Source organism: Pleuronectes platessa, chromosome 9 (genome assembly GCF_947347685.1).
Source record: "Pleuronectes platessa chromosome 9, fPlePla1.1, whole genome shotgun sequence".
Taxonomy (NCBI): domain Eukaryota; kingdom Metazoa; phylum Chordata; class Actinopteri; order Pleuronectiformes; family Pleuronectidae; genus Pleuronectes; species Pleuronectes platessa.
Window position 1 is genome coordinate 15,302,377 of NC_070634.1, and position 19,318 is coordinate 15,321,694.

The window sequence follows — 19,318 nt, forward strand, 5'->3', positions numbered from 1 at the left end:
CTTGTTTCCAAAATAAATATCCTTTTTCATTGTTTCTCACAAGAGAAGATCCCCAGTGATGATGTAATGCTTTCCTCTAGAAAAAGACATGTATGTGCTCAAGGACATGTTACTGCGGGGTTGTCTTTTCTGTGTGAAGCCACCACTTCCAGAGATGCTCAGGCAGGACTGTGATCATGTCATGTCCCCTCAAAGCTCCAAAAATGTCCTTTCTTGGATTCACAGAGCCCTTTGACATCATGATGATGTGAGATGAAAGGTCCTCACTGGTCAACCCACCAACCTTCTCCTTTACACCTAACACGTCATGGAGAGCCCCTGACCTATGACCTATGCCCTCTGACGCACACAAATAGAAACACCCGTGACACAGACACACACAGACTGGGAAAGAAAGCCGAGGCAGGGAGAAAGGTGCAGAAAGTGATTATATCCAGACGCTCACAGAAACCAAACAATGTCCACAAACAATTGATACTATTCGATCTGGAACATAAATTGCCGATAATACTCTGAGCTTTCTCTATATTGTTTGGACTCACATGTGGTGACTCATATCCTCATTTGACTGATTTCCTATGAAGTTAGGTCTCACTGTGGAGGTTACGAATAGATTAATAACTAAAGCAGTGGATAAATCCAAAGCTGATGAGTAGCTGTGTGTGAAAAAGTTCATCTCACATATACACACACATATACAATACAATCTAATGCAGTATGAAATAGAAAATGTGAAAATGGAATATACAACGTTAGATAAAGTTTACTTAAATAGCATTAGATGGTTGATTTAAATATTAACAGGTAACTCAAGTTGTATATTTCTATAACTGGATATAATAGTTTTTAGTTTTATTTAGGTTTGTAACCATCCTGGAAAACTCAAGATTTTAAATGTATGTCTGTAGCATCAGTAGTTTTTCACCTCAGCAGCTGGATCAGCAGCTGGATTAGTTCCTGATCAACTTCCGCTTCCCTGACACACACCGACAGCTGCCAGACAATCCCGTGCAAAGATTGGCTGGCGGCCAGAGCTCCTGCTGGCTCTGATTGGCTGCCTCGCGGGGGGCACGTAGCAGGGGAGGTGGAAAAAGAGCGCGAGCACGTAAAAACACGAGAACGTCGCGTGCTGCCTTTGCCGTGACGTGGTGTGACGCGTGTTGTATATAAAGCGCGGAGCCTCCCGGTGCCAGGGACCGAGCAGCAGGAGAAGCGGGTCTAGAACCGGACACACAGCACACTCTCTGCAGAGACGGACCCGGGACCAGTTCGATCCTCCATCTCTCTTTACGTGTCGTTTGTAAACAGCCTCTTCAGCTCCCGTAGAACTGGACGAGCCGGAAGCGACGAAGAAAATGAAATACATCATTGGAATTGGCGGGTAAGTCTGTTTTCTTTATGTTTAAATCTAACAGATGAGTATTGGCTTATGTTATGAATGTTTGATAACATGTGTAACTAACTGAAACACCACAATGTCACAGCTACACCTACAAGTTTAAACTAGTCCGTGTAGTGATGGAGTCTGACGTCTGGTGCCTTCATCTCAAAGCAAACTAGTGTTTAAAGTAAAAGTTATTAAATTACATAGATTAGCTCCTCTCTGGTTATCAGCGGTTGAAACTCTGTCCACGGTCGTTATCGGCTGCCCGCCAGAAAACGTGGGAGCCGGGCGGTGACACCGGGTTTCAAGTCGTGTCCGCGTTTGGCCGCTGTTGACATAAATCGAGCGGGACTTTTGAAAATTCACCGCCGAGTTCCCGGTTGGAAAAGTGGAGGGAGAGTTCAGATCAGTGGAGAGTCCCCAGACAAAGACAGGTCCACGTGCACATGAGCATCTATAAGTCAGCTGTAAATCATGATCTCACACGTTTATTGTATTTAGTATTTAACACTGATGTGAACAGCGATGTGTTTTTTATTATTCAACCCCGCATGTCCTTATTAAAATGCTGCTGTTCACCACAGTGGGTCCTTACATGTTTACTTAACTTTGTGTTACTAATTATTATGTCGTTTAACTTGACCTTTTTTTTTATCATATGTACTAAAATAACTAGTTTAAACCATGAGGCGCCACAGTCACATTTTCTGGTGCAAAGATGCTTCTATTCCACAATTTAATTTAAAAAATAATGTTGGCCTGGTTGTAAGTCAGCAGTGTGTTATCACTTTTTTCATTTTCACACAACAGTAATGTGCCTTTTTTTAATCAGCTCCATTTGTCTATTTAAATGTTGCTGCTGATCACAATCTATTTAAATTCAGCCCGTGTTTACTTGACTTGTTGTTCACATTATACAACAAAAATTACCTGCGATATAAACAAGACACATTTTAAATTTTTCTGTTTCAAGATTGCCACAGATGCTTGTTTACAAACAAATTGTTGCAGGAAGTTATTAATGCTTTTCTGTCGCTTTTCTGCTTTCAGAGTCACTAACGGTGGCAAAACCACCCTGACCAACAAGCTGATCAAGACTTTGCCCAACTGCTGTGTTGTGCACCAGGATGACTTTTTCAAGGTGAGTTTTAGCAGATGGACATTTCATAGAATTGTTCTCTCTGATGAACATTGCATGTTAGTGCTCCCTCGAATGTAATCGTTCTATGCTGTAGATATGGGAATCTCTAGGTCTATGCAGATTAGTCTTTCTCCTGCTTTTCTTTCCTGTATCCCCTTTTAATTTCTTAGTAGTTTTACTCGTGTTCAGATTTTAACATCTGCAATCTATTTTACATTTCCTTGTTTCTTATTTTAATCAAGCAGTGCACTTAGCAATAGCTTGCTTTACTTAGTCCATTCCCAAAGTAGTGAGCCTTTTCCACCTTTATGTGTGTGTCCTCTTTGTCCTAACTCTTGCATGTGAGTGTGGACTGCAAGTGTTCAGAGCTGTGAGGTTGCCGCAGTGTTTTACTGGTGACTGTTATTTCAGAAACCTGATCAGATAGAAGTCGGGAAGGATGGCTTTAGACAATGGGATGGTAAGACTTCACTGAAGACTGCCAGTGTCTCATTGTTGACCTTACATTCACATACCATGTACTATAGCAATATTACATACACGTAAGGCCCTTAAAATGCACAACATGAAGTTGAAAAGAACCTCCAGAGACAACAAACAAACACATTCCCAATATTTTACAGCCTTTGTTTGACTCTGTTCTAATCTTCCCTTGCTTTGCTCTCTACCAATCTTCCTCTACAGTCATCACAGCAATGGATATGGAGGCCATGACCAACACAGTGAAAGGATGGATAGAGAACCCTGTGAAGTTCGCCCGCTCTCATGGTGTCACGCTGTATTCCCCCTCAGTTGTGGCTGACCCAGACGACCAGATCCACATCCTGATCGTGGAGGGCTTCCTGCTATACAACTACCTGTAAGTTCATACATATATTTTATTCTTTACATTGACTCGTTTCATCTTGAGGAACTCCTCTAACCTGACAATATAGTTTGTACAAAGACATGAAGGCTTAAGTCCTAGAGCCACCCACTTGAATAATTGTGGTCTGTAGCTCCACAGAAGCATAGTTCATACGTGTGGTCTATTTATAGATTAATACGTTGTGTCACTTTAACACATTGACAGCAGAATTGTCTGTGGTGGGGAACAGGGCGTCTTGTTCTCTAAAATTTCGGAGAAATTCATGACAACAAACACTCTGCTGTGTTATTTCTGTTGAGTCACATGATTAGTTTCCTTCAACCGGCACATGTACATAGACCCCTGCATGTAGACTCGGGGCGGGCTCTGCAGTGCGAGATAAGGTGTTCAGCAGAAAGAGGCTCTAGAGTTGTCCTTAAGAGTTGGGGCCGGGTGGTTGATACCGTGTGCTGGAAACTGAAAGTGGAGCACGCTGCAGAGATGTAGATAAGAAACAGTCTGAACTGTTTTATGACTTTACTCCTTTTACTCTAGTTTGTTTAAAAGTCTCTCATGACATGGTTCTTCTCCCCTCTAGGCCCCTGCTGGATGTTTTCAACAAGTGCTATTACATCTCAGTTCCCTATGAGGAAAGCAAAAGAAGGAGGAGGTGAGATTATTCCCGAAATGTTTGTTTATATTTCATCACGCATATTTGTATGTTCAGTGAATTTTTTTCCTGAGAAGTTTTTAACCTGTATCTTACGTGTTGTTATTAGTACAAGGCAGTACACTGTCCCCGACCCTCCCGGCCTGTTTGATGGCCACGTCTGGCCCATGTACCTGAAGCACAGGAATGAGATGGAGGACAACTGCTTGAATATTGGTATGTTACAGCTGTGTTGATTTGTCCAGATTATTATTATTTTTAAAGATAATTGCTCATATTTTCTTTGTGAAATTCAGTGTAATCTGTTTGTTTAGAAGGTCCCGACAGTTTTAGTTTTTTTCTCATCTGATGCCTTCCTGTCTGTTACAGAGTACCTGGATGGAATGAAAACCAAGGAGGAGATCTACAACCAGGTGTATGAAGACATTCAGAACAACCTGCTCAATCGTTTATAGGTAATAAACCAACCACTGTTGGTAGTAGTATTGTACAATCATATAGTGAAGTGAGAGACAATTTAAATAAAGAAATCCCTGTTGGAACCCTGTTTGTATAGATTACACGTGCACAACCTGGTCTGACCCCGTGTTCTCTTCTTTCTTGCAGCAGGAAGACTCCTCTCCATCCCTGTACAGAATTTGTAAATAGTCCTGAGGGTTCTTTTTTTTAAGGATGTTTTTTTTAATCTAATTTTATTATTTGTGTATATATAGCAGAGCAATGTTAACTTATCATTGTCTTTTTATCATCTTCAGATGATCAATTTTTGTTTTTCCTGGAAACATGATTCTACTGATCCTCTTTTACTGTTATCTGTAAGCACTGATTTGTACTGGACCATATGTTCGCCCATTGCATTCTCCTACAAATAAATGTATTTGTTGCTGTTTGCTGATACAGAAAATCAAGCATTTGTGTTTTCTTTAATCACCCATATAAATGTATTGGCAGCGGACATGAAGCTAGTGTTCAGTTTCATTATCTCTCGTAATGGCAACTTTATCAGACTTTATTAAGACAGCTCAGTCTTACCTAGAAGAGAATTTGAGTCATGAATGAAGTGATGCCATTTTACAACCAATCAACATATCACATTGTACATTTGCAAATTCTTAGCTGTACAATTTACCACACATCAATCATTCTGCATTCAAATGAATAACATTAAGAGTTCTTTGAGGAATTACTCCATCTACTCAATATCACTTGAATGTCCGGGTGGGGTGAGTCAATCACAGTTGACATAGGGTGAGAGGCAGTGTAAACCTTTGATGGGTTAGCATATCTCAGGGCTGAAATGGAGACAAACAACGATTCACAGTCAATTTGAAGTCTCAAGTGAACCTAACCCAATCTGGATGTGTTTGGATTGTTGGATGAAACCGGTGTGAAACGCTCAGACGTGGGAAAAACTTTCAGACTCCACACGAAGACCCTGGACCTGTCAGACCTCGGAACGGTGGCTGTGGATTCCCAACCTGTTTAATTAGACTCAAACAGAGTTGAGGAACAGTTATCGGAACCATTTCTGATTAACTTTGATTAACTGTTTAATAAAAAAAAAAAAAGGGTTGGGGGCAATTTTTAAAGAGGGTAGTAAGAACCTGTTTAGTCAGGAGTTTCAGATTAGAAGAAAGTGGGTCCTTTTCCTCTGGACCTACCACACAGGATTTAAATCTAGTTAAACTCAAATTATTCTGAATTAGAGAATCTAAACAACCCGTATGAACTACTTCCAGGTTCGGCCAATTTCCCCTCGTATCTTTTTTAGAGACAGGAACGATTGTGAAAACCCCTGTATCTGTTCTGGGCGGGGGTTTCATCTCTGAAATAGCTGCCTTCACTCGAGTCAATGAGTAGGTCACAGACTAACCACAAGGTTTAGGATATTAGTGGTGGATTTAGATTTCTGGAGGCCCAGCGTACGTGCTGACATCACCCAATGTTCCCTGCACGTATAAATAGGCCAGAATAATTTCTCATTTCCCCCTGAGGGAATACCTCGACTTGACACGGCGTAGACAGTGTGAACTTCAACTTATCATACCGCAGCTAAATATGGAAAAGGGTCAGGTAGGGGCAGTGTATTTTAAGGGTCTTCATTTCCAACGTGAATGGAAGTCAAGACATATTTTAATTAGTAAAACAAAGCAGTGTCTATATGTCAAAGTCATGTGTATTTGTATAGTTGTTGGGACTCTCTCACATGTGATTTTGAGTCCCAGTACAGGAAACATGAGGCTACAAATTATTCGACAGAGGCAGTTTCGTTTTAGATTTTTTTTTAATAATTTAAGCACGAGCCAAGGTTATTCTTTCAATTGGAGTGTCAGTAGTAGCCTCCTTCCCGTATTCGGACACCTTTTACAGTAACGACCTGTATTTTGGTTCGACGTGCCATCAGCAGTGGGTACATGTAATCTATCATGTGCGTGTCATGTGGAAATAGGGTTGACGAGGTGATCGCTGTGACGCTCTAGCAGATGGACGTAGACTGAACCACACCGGCCTGGACTGCCGGTGCTAAAAATGACAGCAGCATGTGTGAGGTCAGTGAAACCACACACACGCAGGCAGGCCCTCACTCAGGTGGATGTGTTCAACAACGACAAACACAAACCAGGATTCTGATGCGCCTAATTCAGCACCTCACGCTAAAAAAGGCCTGAGTGAAGCAATGGCTTTATTATTGCACTGTGCTTTAGAGCTAAGGAGGAACCTTTGAGAAAACAAATCCAATTTGGAAGTTTTCCTGGACAAACCTGACCTCATTACCCACTGAAGCACCTCCATCGTGACCGAGGGTAAATCTGGAGTCAGGTGTTCTTCCTGTGGATGTGGGTTGTTTTATGATGTTAGTACTGAGCCGATCCTTTGGTCACACATGCAGAACACACCACAGCGCAGGTGCATGTGTGAAGAGTCGCCCCATTCTTGTTTTTATGGCTGTTGAATCCCATTCATATCATTCATCACATTGTCACAACGAGGACACAATGTGCACAAGGTGTATCAGTACTGTACTTAAACTTAAAAAACACTTACCATACACCCGCAGAGGTTGTCCCGCAGACGAGGTGGAAAGTTGTTGCTGTTTCCAAGGCCAAAAATAAACCTCAAATGTGATGTGGGTTTAAAATGAGTCATTTTAAATGCACACTATTAATAAACAAATGAGTACATTGCATACTTGGAAAAACAAACAAAAAGTACATTTAAAAGTAGTGTACAGTTACTGATTACAGATTATTGTACATTTCTTTGAACACTTCCTGTTTATGTAACTTAATACTTGTAGTCTACTGTGTTTCAGAGGCAAATGTACTTAACTATATTGACCTAGTAGCTATATCTAGAAGGTACTGTGCAGAAAGGGCTTTATAATGAAGTAGTAGGAGAAAAGGTGAGTCCAAACGATAAGGATTGTTTGTCTGGACTCTTTCTGTCGGAGTAATAAATGATTCTCCACTTCTCAACCACTCAAAGCGGCATTCACTCACTTCATACAGCACCTTTAGACACTCCTGTCACACAGATAGCACAATCTGGGGCTCAGCATCTTGCCCGAGGGCACTTCAGACTGCAGACTGAATTTACCAGGGATCGAACCACCGACCCTCTAATTTCTGCTCAGCCCTCTTTATCTTCTGGGTCGCAGCCGCCCGATGTTACACGATGTTTTTGAAACGGACATTTTCTTGTGAAAATATGTCAGGCACAAATCATCATTATATCCTGCATATGTAATAACAGGTTGGTGTTTATGACATAGGCCATGTTATTGAATTATTCTCTATAATGCAGCCAAGTTTAACTTCTTCTTTATTGTGTAACATCTATAGTAATGCATCTTATGTGACAGGTTGATCATGTGTTTTAGTTACTATAACTGATATATTAATGTAGTGGAGTAAAACCAAACTATAACCCCCTCTCAGAAGAACCACAGTAGGATAAAAACACTCCAATTAAAGTTAGTACTTGAGTATTTCACTAAATCTACTCTGTTAGCCTCGGGACAGTCAGTTAAGTAATACTGAGCCGGGGTTAAGAGTTTAGTGCCTTGGCCAAGAGACCTCTCTTTAGATCCAAACATATTTTAATGGAAACTATCCAGCCATTGTTCAGTGAAGGTGTCAGATACCTCATGTGGGGCATGGGGTGCTTGGAGAGGTGGAGGTTTGAATGACCTGCACCTTGTGATTGTGTGCCTCCACTCACACACACACACACACATGCACACACACACACACACACACACTCGCACACGCACGCATGCAAACACACAACCAGTCACACTACCCTACTCCTGTTTCTCACACTCACTCATGAGTTAAGGCTCACTCATTGCTGAAAGGCCCTGAGTGCCTACCAGTGTGTGTGGGTATATTTGGAGGGCATCAGTGTTTGTGGCGTTGGTGCAGGAGCGGACACAGGAAGCTTCGTACAGTACGACCTCCTCTAATCCTCAGGGTGCCTCGTGCATTCAGGGGCCTGCTGCCACGCACCTGGCTACCAGTGTGTCGACACGTAGCTGCAGCCACAGATGGAGTGGCAGCGGGGGCATGGGAGGACCTCTCACCTACTTAGGGCAGTCAACAGCCTTTTCATTACCAGTATAAACAGACAGCTACATGCAGGCCTGTCAGAAAAAACCCTGAACTACCTGAATCTGGTGACTCTAGTTTTCTTTGCGTTACTGTTCAGGTGTCACACAGGGTTTCTTCAGGTGTGGAAAATGCTCAAAAGTGTGCAGACTAGAGAAGACGATCCCAGAGTGTCTTCTAAATGTTGTTTTGGGCCGCCGTATTTTAAAAAGGCTCCCTGTTTTGAATTGATTAGAAATTGATCAGCATTCTTTGTCTCTCAGGGCCATGAGGCTCTGAACGACCTGCCCAAGGAGATCATGTCAGCTGAGCCAGTATCTCTCAAGTCCATCATTACCGCAAACTTTTATCAGAAAGCCCTCCCTGATTTTATTTTAAATTTAATTTCCCTATTTACCTCTTCACATACCGTATTGGTTTTGATGTATCAAATCGTTTTTAGCTCTTTAAACCCGATGCTTTTGACTAGTGTCTATTATTTTGCTGTCATTGTTAATCACTTTGTAATGTGGGTTTTAAATAGTGCTCTATTGATTAAGTTGTATTATTATTGTTATCGTTATTATTAATAGGGATTATCTTCATGTCATCTTTGTCTTTCTCTTCATTCATGTTGAAAACTGAAGAGGCCGTGACGTGTGACACCTGCTGAAGTCACGAGACTAAATCAGTTAAAGTTGAAGACAGTCTGTGAGGATACACTGCCATCGTGTGGTGGAGAGGTGGAACAGGTCCTCAGTGGGCAGACTGAATCCAGTCCTGTCACTTCGGACTCTCAACACCATCAAACACTATCATATTAACAATATAAACTCAAGCACCTCCATCCACCTTCAGTCTCAGGACTTTGGGTCCCGGACTGTTCAATACACGTTTAATCCATATGAAATCTGAAGTGCTCCACAGCCACTACATAGATCTGTTTCCTCTTTTAGACTGTGACTACAATGCAGTTAAGGACACATACATGTTTGAATGAAACTCTTGTTAATGGAGGACCCCACTGTCTGTGTATCAATTTTCCGAAGATTTAATGAAGAAATGTTGAGATACTTAAAAGGAAAGTTTTCATTCTGTTACTAATACTACAATGAACATGTATCTAAACTTGCTTTTAATTTGCTCAAATATACAACAGTAAAATCTTCTGAAACTTGACATACAGACGGGGGGGGGGGGGGGGGGGGGGGGGGGGGGAAGGGGGTCACCATGAACAAGGTTCAGGTGAAACATCTGTGTCACCTTTAAAGGGTTTTTAACATGAGCGTTTTCAGTGCCATGATCATAATGAAGAAGTTGCACAATTTTGCCTTTAATTTTCATACGAAATAAATATATATTATATTCCCTTAAATTATTATAAATATTTGTTCATTTCTTTTGTGGAAATCAAACCAATCTTTCATAATAAGTTTCATTAAACCTTCAGTAAGTAGCCAAGAACCTGTACCGTAAGACCATGAGTAGACCAGAAGGGACGCATCAATTTTCAAAGTGCGGCTGGCACGACCGGGTTTTCACAAACCACGGACCACATGACCACTGTACCTCACTACTTATGACACACTCAAATGTTCTTCGTTAATCTCTCGTCAGATAGAGACGGCATCGCACCGAGCCATGGAGAAGCTTGTGTTGGTCTTCCTCCTTTGTTTTCTGGTGTGTTTGGGCACAGCTCAGCAACATTTACGCGCAGGTGTGGGACCGTGGAGACACCGGATTCAGTGGGAGAACAACGGTCAGATGTACAGTCTGCTGAGCACCGGGACCCAGTACCGCTCCCCAGCACAGACCAGGAGACGCACCCAGCTTTTACTAACGACTAAGAACAGTTTCAACAGAGTGAACCTTCCTTTAGCGCCCAGTCGACCCACCAGAACCAGAGCCGGACTCCCAGGGAACGCAGTCTGGGTTCACCCACTCCAAAACGACCTCGGTCCAGTGGATGCATCTGTCCTTAGTGCTGATGCTGGACAGTATTTACTCGCCCAGGGCCGACCAGGGTCACCCGGGCGGTCTCCACTAAGAATGATCCCTGCCGGAGAGGCTGTGCCTTCGGGATACCGTCCACACCAGGGTCCGTTGAATAGCACCGCTGCCGCACTCCAGGAGTTCTCTGGCAGCGGGGTCCCGCGAGGTGGTCGGAGTACACCAGGAACTGAAGCTGGTGCACAACAAGTCCCCGAGAGCTCTGATTCAAATGCCCGGGCACCTGCCACATCTGGGTCGGTCTCCATGGCTGAGGATGGCGGCAATGCGCGTCGCATCCTTCAGCAAACCCGTGTGGTTGAGGCGCCCGTTGCGCACAGTGCGCCCTCGCAGACAAGACTCACCCCGGAGTCAAACGTAGTTCCCACTGCGCCGTCCGGCAACTCTGTAGAAATACACTTTGGTCCCAGGCCGGATCAGGCACGGACTACAAGTGACCCAAGAGATCCGCACAGTATCCATCACAGGAACTCGGTTTTCTACAACGTTTACCCACCAGATCGCAGGAACAGGATCACAGCGCGTCCTCCGCCAGGAACCGGCTATGGCACCAGGTTCTTCCACAATGGTGAGGCAGAGACATGAGATACAGAGACCACCGTGTGTGCAAGCAGTTGGCTAAACACAGGGTTGATATTCACCTCCATCATAATACAAATACACAGGGAGACATTGAGAGACCAATACAGAATTGTGGTAAAATCTCATGAATGGCAACAATTTCATCAAGTATAGAAGAGCTAATTATTTAAAGTGAAACTGATATTGTTCCTGTATCTCAACTAATAGCCCCCTTAAACTTAAATCCGATTTTTTTCAGAGCTCTGCCGAGGGGCTTACTTTGACATTTACATTTTAATTCCCTCCCTTTATGCACTTTTTAGGGCATTTTTATAATAGTCAGGGTTAATGTGTCTCAAGATGAAAATAAAGTCTCCAGTATGAAAATCTCTAAGTGAAGTTAAAATGAGATGATAAAAGTTATTTGTTATTAATCTGAATTGATGGAGAAATTATGTTTTTATGTTTTGAAAATGTCAAGAACAGTAGACTTCTCTAGTCAATATTTAAGTATTCATGTATTTGATACTCATCATATAAAATTGTATTACTTGTTTAACATGATTCCCTTGTTTCAGTGACAGCCTGAATAATGTGATTGTTCCTGTTCATTATGTGTAAACTCTCTATTCAATTCATAACGAGTCACTGTTTCTATCTGGGTCCTGATACACATGCATGATTTTGAGGTTGATTTGATTTCTGCAGGTCTTCCCGACTTGGTTCCTGATCCTTATTACATCCAGGCTGCCTCTTACATCCAGAGAGTGCAGATGTATGCACTCCGCTGTGCTGCTGAAGAGAACTGTCTGTCCAGGTACTCCTCTTTATTTGAAAGTATCAGTTTGTCGGGCAAGTGATAACATTTAATTATATAATCTGTTATTCAATCAATGTTTCTATAAGTAATGTTTAATGACTCCTAAATTGCAAAGGTTCCTGTGGAATGTCTAAAATAATGAAATTCAGCAGCCGAATGATATTTTTACTGACAAAAATCAATGGGGTTCACGTGTATGAATAAAAGCACGACAGCCACTCAGTATTTCTTTGAGGTTTGTTGCCACATCAGGATGTGCGTCGGCCTCTGTCCTGTTTGGACGTTACAGCTGAATGACAGAGCGGCTGGACACAAACCTGGCAGCCGCCCGAGCTTCTCTCCTCTGATCTGAGCTGCCACTCTGCCAAGTAAAACAAGCTCTGAAGTGAGAGTCAAAGGATTCCTGAGGTGAACACAAGAACTACTGAGGCAAGACCAGAAACCACCTCTGCCACCGTGGCGGTGGATCTACGTTTGTCTTCCGGTCTGTGGTGGAAGAGACAAGGCTCACTGTGCAGTGAAGTGCTGTTTGCACTGATGGTTAATGTGATGTAAAGATGCCATTGGCAAGAAACACAAGCGGCAGGTCGCTCAGTGGTTCAGGTTTCCTAAGATCTGTCCTCGTTAGTCTCCTGCTTCCTTTTCCCTCAGGTCCGCGTATCATCCAAGTGTGAGCGACCTCGACTACAGGGTCCTGCTGAGGTTCCCACAGCGCGTGAAGAACCAAGGAACAGCTGACTTCCTCCCAGTGAAGCCCAGACATGACTGGGAGTGGCACAGCTGTCACCAGTGAGTTCAATTGGGAGATATATCTCTAAAGTATATATTTGAAGAACTTTGAGGCTCTATTGGATATTTGAACATATAGGTCTGTTTTAGATGTGAGGAAATAAGGTGACTGTACAAGACCAGGACCCATTTGCATCACTCATGTGGCTCTTTCTCTGTCTCCCTGCAGACATTACCACAGCATGGAGGCCTTTAGTAACTACGACCTGCTGGACGTCTCCACCGGACAGAAGGTGGCTGAGGGACACAAGGCCAGCTTCTGTCTGGAGGACACGTCATGTGACCGGGGAGTACGTCGGCGCTTTGCCTGCACCGCTCACACACAGGTTGGTCGGCAGCGTCTATGGTTAATTCAGTTTTCCATTGATCGTCCAATATCATCGATATTTTCATTATTTCCTACTTGTTGGGTTGTTTCCTGTGTTTAAATGTAAAATGATTGATCTGGATGATATTTAGAAATGCACACAATTCTTCCCTCAAGCAAAAAAGAAGGTGATTGATGTGAGTCTGTGTTTGTCTCAGGGGCTCGGTCCTGGTTGCTATGATACGTATCACGCAAACATCGACTGCCAGTGGATCGACATCACTGATGTGCCGCCAGGAAACTACATACTCAAGGTGGGGGGGGGGAGCGTAGATCTGCGGTCAGATGTCCAGTGTGTTTTCTGTCGACTGGGCTCAAATATCTACATTTCATATCTTGTTGTGTTGTATTTCAGGTGACAGTGAATCCCTCCCAGCTCGTCCAGGAGTCGGACTTCTCCAACAACGAGGTTCTCTGTGACATCACATACACAGGAGGCTATGTCCAGGCTAGGAACTGCAGGATCACAGTGTAAGTGAGAGACTGACAGAGTTCTCACATCTGAATCAGAAACACCAGCTAACCACTGGTGTCTGTTGTTTGTTTCTACAGGAGCTGACCTGACTGAAGACGACAACTTCACCACAGAAATATGTAGTATATATATATATATAAGTGTTTACTGTTATCATAATTATCTCTGTTTGTATTTATGACATGATATATTATAGCGTCAGACAAGCTGGAGTGATGCTGTCTTTTTTGTTGGATTAAAGATTTTCAACTGGTATTTGCTCAATTCACTCAAAACAGAACAAAAACAGTCCTAAAAATGATTTAATTTGTACCATGTGACTGAATCAGTGTTTACTCAAAAGGAATCTGTGATGCTCTTCTTCTTTGAAATTTAAAAGCCTTTTCTTTTATTTGACCAAAGTTCCTCTGTTAAATGTATATGTATCATGGACAATGTATGTTACAATACAGAAAAAGCAAATACTCATATATATGAATTTAGAGCATAATTCTGTGTAGATTTTTCCAGCAGTGTCTCTGAAAATGTTTAGTTTGAAGGGTTTTAAATGGTTGAAAGGTTGTCTGCATTTTTATTGTATTTTTAATAAAGATTGTTTTAAGTTTTTTGGGAAACAAAAGTACTATTGAAGACTATTTTTCCCTTTGGATTCTAAAGATCGATGGGTTTAAAGCTTATTATATAAATAAAATTAAAATGATAATAAAAGGTATTCAGTTCAGTTCAATTTTCAGAGCCAAATCATAACCTAATAAGGTCATGACCTTAAATTTATAGAGAAACCCACCAGTTCCCACAATGAGGAAGCACTTTGGCGACTTGTGCCGACTTGTTCCAGATTTGTGCCGCGACAGATATTAAAGGATATAATAATAAAGAAACATGAAAACAATCGTGTGAATGCTGACACCAGTGGAGGATCTAAGATTCTGAATCAAGGGTCATAAAGGGGTCACAATTAACACAGAAGGGCCCAATAAACTTTACGTCCAACATCCAGGCAAAATTCCGGATTCAGTGAGGTGCATGTTTAAGTCCTTCCTTGTTCTCTATACCTTTGAGCAAAACCACACATCATTAAATATATTTGGAAAATATGGCCTCACCCCTCAGTCCTCCCCTGGCTCACATGAATAATGGCTATGGTTGAAATAATTTGAACAAATATGAACCATGAAGCCATTCCACTGCCTAGCTACCATCAACAACCTGTCCATAATGACTAACCTGAGCCGGTGGTACATTTCTTGAATGCCTTTGGAAGAACACACCTCAGAGAGACACGTGTGAAAATGATTCCACTTTGCACGTTTACATCTGTGGGAAGCAGCAGCAGGGGACGTCCATCCACTGTGCACCACCGGCCTGCTGTTGTTGCATACTTTTCATGTTGTGTTAAAGTGGATGAGTGATTGAGAAAACATTTATCCACCTGACAGCGGCTCCAGATGAGGTGTCTGGGAAGAGTCTCGCTCAGTTTGCACTTTGTCACCAGATTTATTCTGCGTGATTGGTCAATGTATAAATAATCACCACAACATTTATTTTTACAGTGGCGATGTTTGCTGTCCAGCACGAATACATGTCCTCACTGTGTTACTACGTTAAATATACGACAGGAAGAGCTTTTTTACTGTTTATGACCCTCATTTGTTTCAGCACCACATTTCTCTTTCCATGTGTATCGTGTCGAATCTTTATTTGACAAACAGGAACTCCTCTAATGCATTAAACCCAGGGTGTGACGGATTTGTGCCTCAACAGAAACTTTGTAAAGGTATTTTTGAAGTCGAGGATTTCCACTACTTTCATGCCAAAAGAAGGAAATGAAAAGGGGATGAAAAAGGAAGCAGGTTCAGGATGTGCTTGAGTTGAATATATAGGCAGGTCGGTGCCGAGGTCATGGAGTGTGTTACTGTGACACAATTATTACAATTACACACAGTACATGACTGTATAAACAAGTAGAAGGTTTGTGAATAAATTGAGAATTGAAACACTGTTACGGTGCTGGAAGATCCTGTTCAGATACTTTATTTAAATAAAGTTACAATCATGTCAAAATAAATCCTGCATAAAAAGGTTATGTTTTCGTCTACATTTGTTTGGAGCTGGATTACACAAAAACTAGAGGACAGTTTTCCTTGCAACTCTGTGAATAGGTATGATGTGGGACAAAAAAAACACACATGTTTTGGGGACTGATATTTATCAGTGCGTGCAGTTTTGTGCAGATCCAAATAAAAATTCAGACATATTGAATTTTAAAGTGGTCCTTGGTGGAGGTATGTGCTCTCCGAGTGCCAGTCTTCTCATCTCAAGTCCTGTAGTTCCTAATTTACGGTCCAGCTTCTCAAAGAATCACAAGATACAGTAAATGTTGGGGGATTGAAGAAAAAACAATGTTATGACTAATAAATTTGTATCGATTATTCCGCTTGTCTTCTCTAGTTTGGGGCTTTTTTGGGAAATTCTGGATAATTTGATTTATTTAGAGTTTGAACGAATAGTTTGGATGAGAAATAAAGTATTTAGATATTTTATATGTCAGGGAAATGTAAAAGTATTTAGTAGTTTTCTTTGTCGAATAAACGTAAAATCTTTGGAAAAACAGCAGCATTTCCATTGAACTACAGTGGAGTAAAGTATCATTTGAAAATACCCATGTCCCTCAAAACTACAGTTAAAAGCCTCAGTTACTTTCACATGACGAGGATGATAGTGTTACGCGGATGGAAGGGATGAAAAGGCATCAAGAATTAAAATCTCAGTTTATCCACAGCACACTGGGTATGAACCCATTTTACCAATCCCCAGATTTCCCTCATCCTCTTATCCAAACATGGCCTCTCCGTCGAGCCCTCACCATCTTTGGTCAGAACGCCCTCGGGCTGAGCCCCCTGATGGGAACTTGAGTGTGACAGAGGGTCAGGACCGATTCTCCTCCGCCCGCTCCAGGTGCTGTTTGCTCAGAGCAGACCAGTGTGCTATAAGCCTGCGGGGCGTGCAGGATGGGGAGAGGTCCCGGTCGCTCCTGCTGGAGATGACAGGGAGGAGAGAAATTCCACAGATCCGCAGACGGCCAGGAAAACCGGACTGCAAACCGCTGACATCAGCAGCACCACGGCTAAACCATTATTATCGCAAGCTGAGTGTCTGTGAGGCCGAGCCCAAAAGGTCTGAGTGTCTGAGACTCCACGTCAACAAGTGTCAGAGCCAACAGGCGAGAATGCAGGGACACATGATGGAGGGCAGTTTGCTGCAGGCACCAGCTTCAGCCTTCCTCCTCCAGAAATCCACCTTTAAATTATGAACCTGAGTTGAAGAGACTGGAATCCAAGATAGATTTGAATTCTTTGTTTTGTTCAGCATCTTATTCCCATCAAATAGTCCTGTTACTGTGATGTCGATGAATGTGTTTGCAAACATTTTCCTATTTACAAATACAGCAGAGACAACATTAGCAGCATTAGTCTTTATTCTGAGTCATGTTTCTGACTGTCTGATTTAACTCCTGTATAAAAGTTCGATAATCTAATTGATTTGTTCCTCAAAATATAAATTTAAAGGAAAAAACTAAATAAAAAAATATTATAGATGCAGACCCCTTAAATGTGATTTATTATTCAGATCCATTTATTATTCCCTGGGAAAGTGGTGAAAATGTCAGAAAAGCTCAATCAAAAATTGACTGGACCTGGAACTTTTGCCTGAATGTAAATGTTCTTTCTTTACCCATTATATATCCTTCTACCAAGTTTTGTGGAAATCAGTAGTTTTTGTGTAATGTTTTTGTGTAAATAATGTCCCTTTAATGATGAGCAGTATTGCTTTGTGCAATTTCAATGCATCAGATTTTTCATATATTTACATATCTTAAAAAGCTGGATTAAGGATTCACATAATATGAGTTCATCAAGATGCACATGCAGAAAGAGATGAACCCAGGAATAGTCAACGCCATCTGACAGGCTAATCAACATCATGCAGTGTTTGACTGAATCAACATCCATCAGCCTAATTAACACTTTTATATCAACGTGAATTCATCAGCTCCATTAGTGGATACATCAGAATTCAATTAATTAATCTGCCAATGATGTGAAGTTGTTTTGTTAATCAACCAACAAACAGGAAGAGAGACTTGTGTTGAGTTTGAATTCTGGTTTGACAAAAACAGATTGGAACGTTGTTTTTCCTGCTCAGACATGTTTTCCTCTCTGTCGCTGTTCATCAAACAAACCTTCTAAATTAACACTACACATAAATTTGTAACTACTGACGTACTGAAGTGTTTTTAACGCTCCCCGCTGAGAGTGTAAAGTCTGGACTTTGAATTTGCACCATTGGTGGGACGATTTGACGCCACACGTTCTGTTTGTGGTCTGTGTTTACTTTTGTTTATGGCAAAGAGAAGAAGCTGTTTGTGAGAGCGCAGTGGAAATGACTGAATATTTCTTCTCCTCCTGGTTTTACACAGCTGACATCCTGAAGGAGGAAGTAGTGTTTACCTGGGCAGGACGAGGACTTACTCAGTCCGACCGTGTACAAGTCATCACAGACCAAACTGCTTTCCCTGTCTGAAATAGAAGAATATGAGCCTAATGGTGCCTGTACTTTCCCTCCCGTCACTGCTGTGTAAATATTAACACACTCAACAGGTTGTGTGAGTGAACACAAGCTGTTATTAATCCTGTTAAACTTTGGGTTGAGAAATGGGACTGGAGGGGGAGGAGGTCTGGATGGGCCTCTTCGGAGCAGACAGCTAATATGTTCTATATTCTCAAACTGTTTTGTGGTTTTTACACATGAGTGTCCGACAATGTTCAGGGCTCTCGTCTCGCACCGAACATCTGTTACGCTTCACCAGCAGGAATGCTTGATGGTACACATACAGACATGTGGGAGCAGACACAAGACTGACGATGTCTCAAATGTTGTGCTGCTGTGAAAACAAGAGGAATGTACATGTCTGCTGGCAGGTAAATGTGGATTTTGGAAGGATGGATGATGTTCATACTGGGGGATTATGTACCACAGACCTGGATCCAAGCCCGACAAGGCCCAAGAATTCTGAGCTGGCCATTCAAGACGAGTCGAGATCATATATGTGTGTGTTTGTGTGTGTAAAAACTAACTCAACAAACATAGAGTTGGCAGGAATATTCTATCTATCTATTTTTCTATCTATCTATCTATCTATCGATCTATCTATCTATCTATCTATCTATCTATCTATCTATCTATCTATCTATCTATCTATCTATCTATCTATCTATCTATCTATCTCTCTCTCTATCTATCTATCTATCTATCTTTTATTTAATGACATTAAATATTTGAAAACCTCTGACAGTATTTGTAGTAGTTTTCTCTTATATAAATCCAGATTTACTTGTTTCAGTAGTCGAACCTGTTTTGCTGGATGTAGAATTTTGCAATTTAGATTTGGCTGTTGGAGGGCGACACCGTGCGGCCAGAAATGGTAGCATCACATTCCAGAAAAAGAAAAACATTTCTTTACTACTTTCTGTAGTATAATTTTTCTCGACAGCAAACCGTTTTTAATTGAAAAAAAAATTTTACGTCATGTGAAGTCGAGACACTATTAATTTATTTTTGTCAGGGTTTTCTTTATTCGGTTTCGGTTTGGTCTGTGACGCGGCAG

General features: G+C 41.7%; 2 protein-coding genes across 2 annotated transcripts; both read left to right on the forward strand.

Annotated features, from left to right (window-relative positions):
- Positions 1-1,123: 1,123 nt before the first annotated feature.
- mibp (muscle-specific beta 1 integrin binding protein) lies at positions 1,124-4,950 on the forward strand. Its single transcript, XM_053431068.1, has 8 exons — positions 1,124-1,381; positions 2,435-2,525; positions 2,937-2,985; positions 3,210-3,384; positions 3,971-4,042; positions 4,152-4,258; positions 4,412-4,497; positions 4,649-4,950. The coding sequence occupies exons 1-7, from the start codon at positions 1,356-1,358 to the stop codon at positions 4,495-4,497; spliced, it is 606 nt and encodes a 201-aa protein (XP_053287043.1). The 5' UTR covers positions 1,124-1,355; the 3' UTR covers positions 4,649-4,950.
- A 4,913-nt stretch (positions 4,951-9,863) lies between these two features.
- Positions 9,864-14,427, forward strand: loxl5a (lysyl oxidase-like 5a). Its single transcript, XM_053431069.1, has 7 exons — positions 9,864-11,206; positions 11,908-12,016; positions 12,671-12,808; positions 12,978-13,134; positions 13,334-13,429; positions 13,531-13,646; positions 13,728-14,427. Exons 1-7 carry the CDS (start codon positions 10,270-10,272, stop codon positions 13,732-13,734), a joined length of 1,560 nt encoding a protein of 519 aa, XP_053287044.1. The 5' UTR covers positions 9,864-10,269; the 3' UTR covers positions 13,735-14,427.
- The last annotated feature ends 4,891 nt before the right edge of the window (positions 14,428-19,318 follow it).

Excerpts from the sequence above, each read along its gene's own strand:
- mibp (XM_053431068.1), top strand. The coding sequence starts at position 1,356 with ATGAAATACATCATTGGAATTGGCGG. Across the intron at positions 3,385-3,970 it reads TTCCTGCTATACAACTACCT|GCCCCTGCTGGATGTTTTCA; the intron begins GTAAGTTCATAC and ends TCTCCCCTCTAG. Across the intron at positions 4,043-4,151 it reads GAAAGCAAAAGAAGGAGGAG|TACAAGGCAGTACACTGTCC; the intron begins GTGAGATTATTC and ends TGTTGTTATTAG.
- loxl5a (XM_053431069.1), top strand. The coding sequence starts at position 10,270 with ATGGAGAAGCTTGTGTTGGTCTTCCTCCTTTGTTTTCTGGTGTGTTTG. Across the intron at positions 12,017-12,670 it reads GAAGAGAACTGTCTGTCCAG|GTCCGCGTATCATCCAAGTG; the intron begins GTACTCCTCTTT and ends CTTTTCCCTCAG. Across the intron at positions 13,135-13,333 it reads CCTGCACCGCTCACACACAG|GGGCTCGGTCCTGGTTGCTA; the intron begins GTTGGTCGGCAG and ends TGTTTGTCTCAG.